Source organism: Lathyrus oleraceus, chromosome 3 (genome assembly GCF_024323335.1).
Source record: "Lathyrus oleraceus cultivar Zhongwan6 chromosome 3, CAAS_Psat_ZW6_1.0, whole genome shotgun sequence".
Taxonomy (NCBI): Eukaryota; Viridiplantae; Streptophyta; class Magnoliopsida; order Fabales; family Fabaceae; genus Lathyrus; species Lathyrus oleraceus.
The window spans coordinates 94,668,751-94,683,422 of NC_066581.1; the positions used below are offsets into that span (position 1 = coordinate 94,668,751).

The 14,672-nt window shown below is 31.5% G+C and overlaps 1 protein-coding gene across 1 annotated transcript; it reads right to left on the reverse strand.

Annotated features, from left to right (window-relative positions):
- Nucleotides 1-2,053: 2,053 nt before the first annotated feature.
- Nucleotides 2,054-8,581, reverse strand: LOC127125573 (digalactosyldiacylglycerol synthase 1, chloroplastic). The gene is made up of 7 exons (XM_051054351.1): nucleotides 7,664-8,581; nucleotides 7,050-7,082; nucleotides 6,097-6,184; nucleotides 4,542-5,026; nucleotides 3,859-4,125; nucleotides 3,344-3,693; nucleotides 2,054-2,967 (listed from the first exon to the last, which is right to left on the reverse strand). Exons 1-7 carry the CDS (start codon nucleotides 8,267-8,269, stop codon nucleotides 2,433-2,435), a joined length of 2,364 nt encoding a protein of 787 aa, XP_050910308.1. The 5' UTR covers nucleotides 8,270-8,581; the 3' UTR covers nucleotides 2,054-2,432.
- Nucleotides 8,582-14,672: the final 6,091 nt, after the last annotated feature.

Below are 14,672 nucleotides of genomic sequence, written 5' to 3' on the forward strand. Positions count from 1 at the left end.
GTGTCATGATTTGATGATAGTTAGTAATATTATCAATTATACATAAAATAATCATATGTATGATTAGTTGAAAAATCGAATATTCAAAATTTATTAAAATTTGAAAAAATCTTGCAATCTTTGACTAAAGGATTCTGAAAGATATAATGTCTTTGGATATAATTGAATATCAGTGAAGACATTGTTAGGAATGTGGAACAAACTCATATCTAATTAATTATCAATAGTAGAAACTCAACTCACATTTAATTAATGTCAAGTCTTTAGTTCAATGATGAAATTACACTATTAGAGTGATTGAAGTACTTAATGATAGATACATCTCAAAGGGGGAAAGTACTTGGATCATAAAAATGAATTATGGGTGCATTTCTGATATAGCTTACCTATATGATAATGAAGTGGTGTCGCTTCATAGAGTTCAAGGGTTTGACTTTTAAGTTCTCATGAAAAGGATATGAGACACAAGGCCTTATATTTAATGTGTCATATTGGTAACTCGATACCGAGATTTCATGTGTGGTTGTCAAAAGCTGCATTTTTCAAAATTGAACCACGGACACCTTAGAGTGATTCAAGTACTTAATGATAGATACATCTCAAAGGATAAAAATACTTAGATTATAAAAATGAATTATGAGTGCATTTCTGATATAGTCTATCTCGCTTCATAGAGTTTAAGGGTTTGACTCTTAAATTCTCATGAAAAAGATATGAGACATAACATCTTATATTTAATGTATCATATTGGTAACTTGATACTGAAATTTCATGTGTGATTGCCAAAAATTATATTTTTCAAAATTGAACCATGGACATCTTAACTATGAACCATGTAAACTGAATAGGGTCACCACTAGACCAAATCAACGATTCTTGATATTACCGAAATTTTATATATATATATATATATATATATATATATATATATATATATATATATATATATATATATATATATATATATATATATATATATATATATATATATATATATCAAAATAGTTATCTTGAAACATTATTTATTATCACCAATTATTTATTCTTATAAATATTTATTAGGAATAAATATATACGATAATTGCTTGTTTCAAGTGTCAAAAATCATATGTAAGTCATTTTTTTTATTTTTTTAATGCACGAGAATAAATGAGATAATTTTATTCAATAAACTATTTGTTGATCCATCGATATGTTTAATGTGTGATTCATGTTAAGGTTTCTAAAGTATTCTGAAGGGATTCGTCGGATTACTCATTTGCATTCAATTTATCTAAATTTGTGAGAGTGAATCGAAATTAGTGTAAACACATCCTTATTTTGTACAACTTTTATCATATAATTTTCATTTTTTTTTAATTATATTTTTATCTAAGTATACACATTATATTTTAAAAAGTAGAGCTTTCATAGCCGATCGCACGACATTCTTGAAATTTTCAGCCTCACTTCCTACCTTTTTGTTATTTTTTCTTTTTTCAAGCAAAGTTTAAGTGAATTGAAATCTGAAGGCTAACTTGGATCATCAACTCTTTATCAATTAAACAAATTAGCCTATTTCTTTACTAAATTATCTTTATTATATATTGAAAATAATAAAAATAATATTAATTAAAAGAAAAAAAAATAAAAAATATAAATTTAAAATTAAAATGAATTATTTATTGTGAAATACTCTTTTACTTCAAATATTTCAAATAGATCATTCATTGTTGGACGGAGTAAAAAATGAATCTTTTGTTGCTAAATAATATAGATATGCAATTTATTTCCCCTCTTGCCGACTATCATACCTCAAATCATCAGAAATTTTCCTGTGAAGGGAGTACACTCCAGGAGTTCCTCGTACTGACCTGTATGGGCTGTTATAACTGAGTGTTATTCTATCACCGCAGTACAAAATAATTTTTGTTTTTTTGGATAGACATAAATAAGGGGTTGATTACATTAGTTTTCAGGGATTCAACCCTTATCTTCTGTTAGTACTAGTATACTTCTATGGTGTCTCTCAAGTCCCCAACCGATAACAGACGTACTAAATACAAGCTGTTAATGACCAACGATTCTCTCAGCCAGAGTTATTCCGTGTTAAACTGATCCATGTTTATTACATTTACTCCAACAACTTACATGAATGGACGACTTATTTTTTGCCATTGCACACTAAAACAACTTCGGCATTCTACGTGTGATTTAAAAGTACTAAAGAAAAACTACATTACTTACTTAAAATACAAAAACAATTACAGCTACAAAAATTAAGGATTATAATAGGCACCTAATTACAAACAACCATAAACAAACAGAAACTACAAATTTGAAGCACTAAAGCTAATCACCGGCATTTTATAACTTTTTTACAGTGCTGCTTGTCATAATCTGGGATCACAAATATTTTGTAGCCGACTCCATATTCAAACTAGTCAATCTATTTACCAACCATAGATAGGATTTTCCACCAGTGGGGGCAAGAGATGAAGGTCTTTACAGTGCTGCTTGTCATAATCACGGGTCCCAGGTATTGCTCCTGTACATAATCTCAGCAACTCGTTCCCAGTGAGACAGTAGTGAGCGAATGCTAAGCCTCCATTTGCTAGTTCTGAAAGATTAGGCATTGATGCTGACTTGCCAATGAGCTTTCCTTTATCTCTACTTGGTTTTACGCCATCCTTTTCCTTGTTCAGGATTTGGTCCAGATCGGAATATTCCATAAATCTTTGAGTTGCAGCTTCCCAAGAAAGTTTATATCTTTGTTCAGGAGTGAGAGGATAAGGCTCATTTTCTAATGCTTCTTTAACTTTTGCTACAAAGTCTTCAGGTGTCTTGTAAATCAAACAATTGGGAAATGAGTTGAAGAACTCATTTGAAGGATGATCAGCACACACTACAAATTTTCCCATGGCAAGTGCCTCAGCAGTAGCTGTGCATAGCACATCACTGATGCTGGGATTTATAAAAACTTTGTACCTTCAATTAAGTTAAGGAACAGTGTCAAAATAAAATAATAAAATAAACCAAATTCAATAAAAACAAGCTCTAAATTAGTGTATGGGTACATAAGCATGAACAATTATCATCTGTAGGTGAAGGTGCCTTTATGCGTACATGAAAAAACAGTTTTGGAAATTTCATTTTCTTAACATAGAAGCAATAATCACCCAAAAGAAATCTACTTTATGAAGATAGGAGAGGATGAAGGATAACTCAGTTCCATGTTGCAATAGATACAACTTCAAAGTTAATTTCCCAATTTTGTGTAGTATGTTTCAGAACAATGTGGAGAACCTTCCGGTGAATGTATCGTAGTTTAAAGTTTGAAGTTAAATTTTCAAATTGGTCTTACCTGTGAAGGGAATCATCTGCATGATCTCTTCCTTTCTGAAAGTTGAGATTCAAATCCAATCTTCTAGCTGAACTCTGAACTTCATGAGCATCCTCTCCACTTCCAAATACATCCATGTTGAAGCCATCAAGGTCAGTCTTATGCTTTCCTAATAAATCTATCAACTCCTTATATCCCTTTGCCCATACCATCTTTCCCAAGAAATATGCCCCTTTTGTGAAAGCCTTCTGCCCTAGCTCTTTCTCTGCAGCAATCATTTCTCCAATTTTTAAGAACTTGGGATTCACACCATGAACATTGCAAATTACAGAGTTGGGTAAATCCTGAGTAGCAGCCGAGAGACGAAGAACCTGAATATAAATCCTAAACCATTTAGTCCCTTTTGCCATGTTCAATTTCAATTCTCTTTACATAATAGAACTCCATGACAAATTTAGCAACCAAACAACTATAATCATTTCAGCTATCTCCCAAGTTAATTCAAGCTTACATGCTACGATGTTAAATTCTCATACCTTGTTACAGTATGCTCTTGTAACCCAGTTGTTGATGTGTTTCACAAAGAATGCCTGAAGTGCCCCATTTTTCTCCCTCTTTATGTATTCTAAGTAATTGGTGTGGACAATGCCAACAACATGGTTGAATTTATCCGTCCAACGTTTCCCATGATGATACCAATTCAAATGTTCTGGTTCTTCCAGGATAGCAATGTCAGCATCCCTGGATGGTATAAATTGAGAAGTATCTCCAGCGGGTAATATACTACGCCTTTCCTTTGAAAACTATATCCAAGAAGGACAAAGTGTTAGTACTGACATTAATGAAATAAAATATGATAGAATATAGCCCACCAAACAATTCTTATGTGAGCAAAAACAAATCAAAACCTTAAGATGATATACAACAACAACTAAGCCTTATCCCACTAAGTGGGTCGGCTACATGGATCAACTTTCACCATAATATTCTATCAAGGACCATGCTTCTATCCAAACCATTAATCTCGAGATATTTCTTAATAACTTCTCTGATAATCTTTCTAGGTTTTTCCCTTAAGATGATATATTAGATTAAATTCAGCAAGGACTTTCCCTTTCTAATATGATTTTTATATATTTTTGACCTTGTCATTGGCTGTGCTTATAGGCAATGTGGTCTTGGAAGAATTACTCTATAGCTAACAATATCAGAAAATTACCTTCCCGGGATAAAATGAAATTTTGAACTCCGCCTTAAAACCAGTTCTTTCCTCAAGCCAGTTGCGTATATAACCTTCTTGCTCTTCTGGGGAAGCAAAAGTGAGGTTGCTGGGATAAACTAGTTCCTGGTCCGATTTACAAAGCCATGGAACCAGCAGAGTGACTTTCTGCTTTTTAGACTGTGATAAATATGCAGCTCGAAATAGTGGGTTCACAGCTGTTCCCGTCATCCAAGGAAGACTAGCAGTTGTGACTATGGCAACATGTCTTTCATTGTTAGAGAAATCCTGCTTTGGACGGTCTGTCCAAAGTCCACCTTCATACCGGTGTCCTGTGCTCTGAAGAACACTGGCTATTCGCAGATCCAATTCATCATTTATGTTTCCATTCCCAAGTAAAGAAGATTCTTCCTCAGAAACAGACTGCAGTAGAAGTTGGTTCTTGCGTTTGCTATACAAGCTTTCAACCATCTTGTCGCATGTATCTGCAACAATCACAAATTTGAGAAATCAACAAAATCGAAGGGAAGATAAAGTAAAACAAACAATTGTAGACTAAATAGAAAGCTGTAAAATAGGAAAGACATAGTCCTGCTTACTCACAAACATTCATGAATAGTATCAGGAAACATTTAATTTAAATATAATTTAATGGAGTAGAAAACAATATTGAAAATATGGGAAATTTATATGCACAATGTTTAAGAAGTACATTTTCAAACCAATGGTAAATTCATAAACTAGTCATGCTCTAACGGATCCAATAGTTAAAATATAACCAACTAATTATGCAGATCTTAAATGAGAAATTTCAGAAAATGTAGACAATAAGTTTGTGATCAGATGCTTAATATTTTATTTGAGTATGTTCTCTACATTAATTTGAAGATATTTTGATGGAGAGTACAAGATGATCTTGAATTAGTGAACTTTATATCATAGGCATGTTATACACATTGTATACTTTCAACCCAACAGCAAATTTTATGAACATAGAAATTATACAAAGTTATAGATCGATAGATTTTCGGAGAAGTCGAATGGTGAATAACTATAGAATGGGTGTTTTGAAAAATCTACAATTGGATTGAAAGTATGTGTATATGTTCATCAAATCTCCCATAAATCCAAGTTTGTTTTGTTATCTCTCACATCGTATTAAAATAAGAGTATAAAATGTTTTTTCAGGCAAATGAAAATATTAACTCTTAATCACACACTTGTATGAAACCATTTCATTGGTTTGTTTCATACAGCTGATTTGCTAGTAACACAGAAAATAATGCTTTGCCAAGAGTTGACTGCAGAGGTATTCCAGATTATTTGCTCACATTTTATTATTGTAAGAAAAGAAAGTTTTACAATGTTGAGAGTTAAAGAAAGGGGGACGAACTTGGTGATTTATGAAGACAAGAATGCTGAAACAGGAAAATGACTTTCATTTCAAGAGAAGATATTGTAAACAACATACATACTTTTAGATAAGATATATAAAGAGTGAAAGCATGGGCTGCATCGCAATGATATTCCATATAAGTTATGCATAATGAAGTACCTCTGCTGACTCCAAGTTGATCCAAAAAAGGCCCACACTGTTTAACAAAGTAGGCCAGAAGTTCAGGTACATCCAGTGGTGGCACTTCCTGCAAAAGATGTGTGGAAATGTTAGCCATCGCTCATGATTCAGATTAAGACCCCAGGTTAATAAGTTGCGAGAATTATTGTACAAGTAGGTTGATGACATGTATAGAATTATAACATCCTTATCATGGAACCAATTATTCAAATATACTCGCTACATCCCAAAATAAGCGTCACATTTGTAAAAATAAATTGTCACAAAATATACTCACTCCTAATTGAAATTTTAGTTTTTATCTTTCAATTGTATCATCTAATTAATACTCCTAACTAACTTACTATTTCACTCACCTTGCATTAATGATAATTAAATATACCAATAGTCAATAAGGATAACTTTGTAAAATTGATATTCCCTTTCTTTCATTTACCACATTTTCTTAATCAGTGTGAAAGTCTGATGGTACGTAGTTATTTTGGGACGGAGGGAGTAAAGTAACATTCATATGTATCCTTGAGAGGTTTACTCCCTATTTCTTTAGCATATCTTGCATACAATATTCTCTTATGTCCCAACTAAATGTTCTGATGTCAAAAGCTAAACATAACATTATATGAAAACAATTATATTAACAAAGAAAAATCTATACCCATAATTGAAGGAGGCATTTTCAGAAATTGAGCTAAGCAAAATCTAAATAATAGAAGGATTTATATCTCCAGAGGGGCCTAAGGATGCATGGACAGGTGTATTCACTATTCTAAGAGGTATCATCATATACAAGCATTTTGAGTCATGCAAAGTTAGAGCCTTCCAGTTATGTACAATTTTTGCTTTTTTTCCTCACACAAATGCCCTATATTCGATCAAGCAAATTCATATATGAACCCAAAAGAAACTATACAAATTACAGCGTAAATACAAACCTTTGACTCTTGGGGTTCTTTGCACATCGATTTCTGCATGAAGTAAAAAGTGAACATGTCAAATTTCGAAAAGAAAGCGCTTAATGAATCTATCCACAACAACATATGTCATAAAAAGAATAAAACGTATCGCCAATATCCGCATAAGAGACACTTAAACTAACAAAATATTTGTCCGAACTTGAGATATGATTCACTGAAAATAAACAGAATAACAGATATATAAACTATAACATCAACACCACCAACCAAAAAAACGATTGGACACACTTCTGCTGCACAGATGAATCATCCCCAAAATGTGATTCTTCAAAGGATTGTGTCAAGTATTATTTTCATTCAATTCATTAAAACAAGCAGTAGCAGCAGCAAACAAACACAACAAACAAGTCAGTTGCTACTAATAGCTACCCGTCAAGGTCTGAAGAATCAAAAAATATAAAACTCTGACCAAGTCAAAATATGAAACAGTCCACCACACATTGAAAAAAAAATTAAATAAGAGTCCCTTTCTAAGTCCCAAACTCTTCATTAAAACATATGCAGTCCCTGAACAGCATAACTACTTAATAATTCATTACCCAAAAATTGCTAAAGGGAGAAGAAGTACATACCAAGCTAGACTTAAATTTCTCAAGAAATTCACTGTTCTTAAACCCATCAAAAATTTCCACAGAAGAACTTCTCTTATCAAACTCTCTAATTTTAGTTTTCAAAGCTCGAATCGGTTCCCAATCCCTAGTTTCACTCTCAGTTTCCCCTTCACCCTCTCCTTTCAACCCTTCCCAAAACCCTACCCTGCTTCCCTTAACCCCTCTCTTAAAATCCACAATCCCATCCCCAAGCTCCTCCGACACAATCGCGTTCTTAATAGCAGACAAATCAATCCGAATCTTCGCCCTAGGCTTCCACTTCTCCAGAACCTTCTTACTAAAATCCGGCGACGAGTAAGCCCGTCGAAACTCCGACAACTTCGGCTGCAATCTCTTCACGAATTCGATCTCCGCAGGCGGCGAAGAACGCATCGCCGGGACGGAAAACCCCGGAGCAGCCGAATTGAAGAAATTCTCAAGCTCACGGTCAAAAGACGTGGCTAGGTTTTTGAAGGAGTTGGCTCGGTCTTTCATTAAGCGTAGATCCGCGTCAGCTGAGTCGCGGACTTCTCTCCAACCTTTGGAGAGGAAGGAAAACGCGCTTGAAGGTTGATGCTGTGTCGCCATGGAAGAAGAGGTTTCGTTTCTATTTGGAGTACGAAAACACGAAACGCAAAATCAGTGTGAAGAAGAAGAAGAGAAGATGGTAATGATAATTTTTAACGGTTGAGATTTAGGGGAAATTTCTGGAATTCCACGTAGGATATTATGGGTTGTCGACGAGGGATTTGATTGGATGACATGGATATATCACGTGCTTTGTTGATAAATAGCGCCATGATTTTGGAAGGAAGAATATTCGAGGGAAATATACGGTTAATAAACAAGGCAAAAACACGCGTTTGGAGAGAAAATTGTAAAGATGGCGGCAGTGAAAGTGAGACTTGTTGGAAGTGGGAATCCCTAGGCCATTGTCACACTACTTTTTGTTTTGGAACTTCTGGTGTTTGGTCTGATTTATAAAAATAAAAAAACTTTCACATTTATAAAAATAATAATTATATATATTTAACTTTTTTGATTTTACATAAAAAAAAATAATACAACTACTATTATATCTTTACTTAAATTATATTCATTAACAACGTAATTTTAGAATAGAGATTCTTATGGTCGATTGCTTAATTTATATAATATAAAATTATTTTGGTCGAGTTCGAATGACTAATTTAGATCATCAAAAATTGAAACGGATTGAATTTAAATAATATTTATTTTATTTATTTTTATTACTTTAGGATTGACTCATTATAAAAATTAGATTTGTTACGTTATTATCATTTTTATAATCTAATAATGACATTATATACTCATAATAATATAAAACACGTAATATTAAATTTTGAGTATTATTTAATATGTGGTTTAAAGTATGATAATTCTCAAATTAGTGTTATATGATATTAAAATATTATTACGTAAAAATTATTTTTTTTCAATAATATACAAAAATTCTTCTTTTGCATATTCTAAAATTTTTTAAATTTTTGATTTTTTTTTTTAAATTAGAAAATAAATGTTTGTGAATTTTTAAAAAACAGTGAGTTTTTTTAGTATGTTTATTCTAATAAATATTAAATTGATTAAACCGACCCGATTTACTCACCAAACTGATATAACTGAATCCTTCAAAAACCGAAAATTTATCGTTCAAAATTGGGTCTTAAAACAAAAATTGTGGTTTGTGTCGATTTTAAATTCTAGACCCAAATCGCTCAATTGTCCAACCCTAATTGCAACAATATCTCATCAAGGAAAGTCTTTGTCAAATGCGTTGTGTATTTATATTTGTACTTCAGGCTAAGTTATCTCTAGGAATTAGTTAAAATTTTGTTTTGTGTTTTAAACTTATATGTCCCCTTTTTTGCCTTTGTTTTTAGTAACGATAATAAAGGTAGGAAAAATGTTTGAGTCGCTTTAAGTTTTTGAAAGGTTGTGTATATGTTAGTTGTTAGACGAGGATAATTGATCTAGAGGGGGGATAAATAGATCCCTAGTTAAAAAATTTAGTTTTAAAAATATTTTCTATGGTTATGCGAAAGCGATTCCGGATCGAAAACTCGTCTATCTTACCTCATTATCAAAAGGACTGGATATGCGTCTAAACTGTAATGTGTAAAGTTTAATATAATGCCAAGATGAGAATTAGAATCAATATGACTTTCTAAAAACACGTTTGAACTTTATAACACTTTGTTAAGATATTTCCAATGAAACAAGTTGACAAAATTGACTTGAGCAATTTTCCAAACACTTGGTGTGTAATGATCACCAAGCAGAATTTCTCTATGTGTTGATAATGGTTGAATCCAATTGTAATTCTCTTCACAAAAACAGTTTGAAAAATAGTCCAACACTTAGAAATTTTCTGCAATTAACTATTGCACACTTAATTCAAAATAGTATCGAATGTAAAGTATATATATATATATATATATATATATATATATATATATATATATATATATATATATATATATATATAGAGAGAGAGAGAGAGAGAGAGAGAGAGACAAGATTTTTTTAGGCAGTTCCCCAATCGACCTCGCTATGGGTACGTCTGCCCCCAATTCCAAACGGAAATTGAGATGATTTCTAAAACCTTTTGCAAAATGTTTTATAAGAGAAGAAATAGCTATGCAAACCTTTGAGTTCAGTATTTGATGTTGATCATATCGTTTTCTCTTCCCTTGATCTTAAGCAAAATCAAGTAACCCAAGAACTCTGATTGATCCTCCAGTTACTGTTACTCCCTAAATAGACACCATGGTTTTTCAAGGCTTTCACTCGGCTGAATTCAATCATAAAACTCTTGTCAAAAACCTCTAAATCTATCCCGGTCTTGGAGGGAAAACGCCAATTGGTTTTATGAATGAAACCCTAAAAGATTCTCAACCCAGTTAAGATTTACAAACCCTAACTTGGACGTTGTCACTCTTAATCTAGATCACTCAACAAGAATTATTATGTGTAAATGTTGAACGAATGCTATGAAGAAGAATGAAGATGAAGAGTAATATTTGTATGTTTTAGGTTTCAATACTTTGAAATGAGATGCATGAATGTATTTATATGTGTGTGAGAAAAAGGAAATGTAACAGAAAATTCGTGCAAAGAATAACAAACTTTTTTCAGCAAAAATAAGTTATGAGTCAACTCATAAAACTCCATGCGTCGATGCATGAAGGACATAGAGAAATGATTTGTGACAGCACGACTTATGCACTGACCTATATAGTTATGCGTCGACTTATAGAAGGAAAAATTCTTCTATGTATCGATCTGTCACATGGGTGAGTCAACTCATACTGTCCATGGAGTTTTCTTTTAAAAATTGAGTCTTCATGCATCGACCTGTAGCAGTTATGAGTCGATGATGCATCCCGAGTGAAAATAATTTCGCATATTATTTGTGCAATATAAATTGACATGTAGCATCTATGAGTTGATGCATAAAATTCATTTTAACATTAAAAAAATTGATTTAGTAAATGACTTTAAACGGATAAGGATGATTATGCACTCCTAATTATGAAAATGCACAACTAGATCAAGAGGATACCGCCCAATGCATACAAATACTAAGTGACTTAATTTTAACATCAACCAAAATATACTAATGGAAGAGAAATGCATTCACATTAGTCTTAGTTTAATTGTGATAAAATAAATATGGTCATATGGATTATATGTAAACGCAATTTAACTGTGACACTTCATTTGCATTAACGTGAGTTTGTTGTCGATGTCACCCTTATATTAATTGTTATGTGTAATTTAGTCACAAAATACATTTTGTTCTTCTTCTAATTTCTTCTAGTTCATAAAATGTGTTTATTCTCATAACTTTTAGGAGTTATTGAGTCTTTACATTAACGTAAATTCAACTTTAATAGAATTTAAGACTTGTATAAACAACTGATTACAGAAGTTGGGTGATAATAGAATGGTGAAAACATGGGTGTGTAATTGCTCATACATAACACTGAAAGATTATAACAATGATGATAATAAATGTTATGAATGGATGTGTCTTTAGAGCGATGAAGGTTTTGTTTAGAATCGTGAAGGAGAGCAAGGTTCACTTGTTTTATACTATGTGCTTTAAAAATTATTTAAGATGTAATTCTATTTAATGTTGATGTGATTATGTTTTAATTAATCTTAAAAAAAATGATTTATTTTTTTAAGAGAATGAGAGCCTGAGCCCAAAGATAAAAAAAATCACACAGAAATAACACGAGCGATAAAGGCCCTTAAAATATCGTTATTGATCATATGGAGCAATTCCTCAGAACATTCTTCAAACACTTAAGGTTCGGGATCATGGAGAAAGCTCATCTTTTTCATTGCATCAACGCATCAATTAGTTTCTTTATATATGTGAATGAAGTGAATTTTAATAGCTCCAAATAACACCTAGTTGATTTGACTCAACAATCTCTTAGTTGCTCCAATGAATGTCTTCTTCCTATTGAGGCTTTCAACAACCTTTTTGTTATCATATTGAACCTCAATTTTGTTGTATCATTTATTCACTGCAAGCTTAATGCCATCCAAGATCCTCCCCCCCCCCCCCCCCCCCCCCAAAAAAAATAAACTTCAGCCACCTCAATATTGCAAATGTCGATGTATTTGGAGAATCCTCTGCACCAACTTTCCTTGTAGTCTTAAAGGATCTGCCACAAACTTCCTTATAATGCTTGTTCATTGTTCCATCCACATTGATGTCAATCTAGTCCGCCGGTGGCAGTTACCATCTGATATTCTTCACAACCCAAGTGTTCTAGAATATACATCGCTGGAGCGACGCACTAACGGAGTATTCCTGCACCATGTTCTTAATGATTTATAAGTATCAAGAACTTATTTACATTAATACATAATGAGAAAATACAAAAACAAATGTTGCTTACAGGGATTGAACCTTGAATCAAGGCTCGCACACATCTAACTCAACTAACATATATCAGTTGAAATTCCTCATCCACTCATGTTTTAATTAATATACATGCAATATATGATTGATTCTCTCCTCAATCTAACTTCTTAAAGGTCTGATATTTTGTTTAATATGTATTTATTTATTATATTTCTCATTTCATAGAGAATCTCACATAATCATTCTTATGAGAATATTATGATATCTGAAATATACTATTAACCTTGGATTTCTTAACGATAAAATTTGTGATAGTGACTATGTTAGAGATAAAATTGAATGAGCACTAGCTAGGGATCAATTCATATGTGAAAACCCATTCATGTGTTTAAGCAATAGGAAATCAATAATTTCTTTGGATAAAATATTAACTCGAAGAGTATTATATAAATGAGAGTAATATTTTTATTTTTTTAGATAATAATTCTGCAATTTTTTTATTTAAAATCCTAATTTTACACTTTGAAGCAAAAACACGTTGAAATTAAGCATTGTTTTGCTAGAGGCAATGTCTAATAGGGTATTCTTAATATTAAGTTTATTGGTAGAAATCATCAATGAGTTGATATTTTCATAAAATCCTTTCCTGGAGATAGATTTAAGTTTATAAAGAAAATTTTTAATGTTCAATTTGTAAAAGAAATAAATGGTAAATATCAAAATTGTGTTCCTTTGATTAAAAATAGCTTTTATTTATCATCTAGTGAGTCAGACGGTATTCCCTAGGCTAAATCCTTTGTCTAGTAAAGACATGTGGTAGAACAAATACTTTCCTTTTATAAATGTAACATGTATTTCTTATTGATGAAATTAATTTACCTCAGTTTGGTGAACAATTATATCCCTTTAAATGAAAAATATGTTTGCCCTCCAGCTTCATAATAATTAAGTTGCATCTAGATATGTCAACTTGTATAGGATTAATTGTTCGGTCTTATTGCTACATGTGGAAATATTTAAACTCTTATTCTTTCACTAAATTTTAAGTTTAATGTTGGGTTTATGGTTTCAAGGAATCATATATATAAGATTTCAATTATTTTTTCCCAATAATGATTGGTTTTACTATTATGTGGCCTTCATCAACTTGGGTGAGAATGGGTTTGAATTTCTTCTTCTCTTCATAGAAGTGAGTCAGTATGAGTAGTTTCTGATCAGGAAAAAAAATCTATCTTTGTAGACTGGAAGAAATGTTTAGAGGTTTGCAACCATTTTAGATGATTAATTTAATTCATTATGTGCAATGTTCCTATGAAGATTATTAAGGTTTTAATTTCTATAATTAGAAAGTATTGTAATGAAAAGTTTGAAAATCAATTATATTAGAAAATAATTTATTTAAAGAAGATAAACACAGAGTTGTTTGAAGATTTATGTGTTGCGAGAATTGCTTCTAAGTTGAAAGTTATGCTTAAAATGATTAAAAGGTATATATTTCCTAAGAAATTATTTGTTGATCATATTAGTTTGAAGCATATAAGCATAATGTAATGAATTGTTAATGGGATTAAAACAAATATTTCTCACTTAGTACTTAAATATTTAATATTAAACATTGATAATTTTAGATAAGGAAGGTAGAAGAAAATTCACTATGTAAGGTTAATCTTTGTTGTGTTTGAAAGGATAAACCTAATAAACTATACGAAGGTTTTTTACAACCAAGTATTCAATTACAACAATTTTTCTATGATAAATTTTTTTATAAACTTAAATTAAGCCTTCAAAGGGTAAGAAAGGTTAATATTGATATGACTAAAAAGGGACAATTTTATCGCGTAATAAATAAATTTGTTTATGAGGACTTGTGTTGAGTATTTTTTTGTGCTGATTAGTTGAACGAGAAGATACTTTAGTGGATTTATTTTGTTGTAAAAATAAAAATAAAGTATTGGAATAATGGTTCTTCACCATGATAGACCAAGATTTCCAATCTTTTTTTATTGTTACATATATAAATTGTTTAAAGACAACACATTGCTTTTGTAACTCAAGTCTTATTTTAGAATAAGAAAGAGTACTTTTACT

Bases quoted from the DNA above. Each gene is read 5' to 3' on its own strand.
- LOC127125573 (XM_051054351.1), bottom strand. From the start codon at position 8,269: ATGGCGACACAGCATCAACCTTCAAGCGCGTTTTCCTTCCTCTCCAAA. The intron at 5,027-6,096 runs GTACTTCATTAT...TGATTGTTGCAG, and splicing joins TCAACTTGGAGTCAGCAGAG to ATACATGCGACAAGATGGTT. The intron at 3,694-3,858 runs GTATGAGAATTT...ATTTATATTCAG, and splicing joins CAAGAGCATACTGTAACAAG to GTTCTTCGTCTCTCGGCTGC.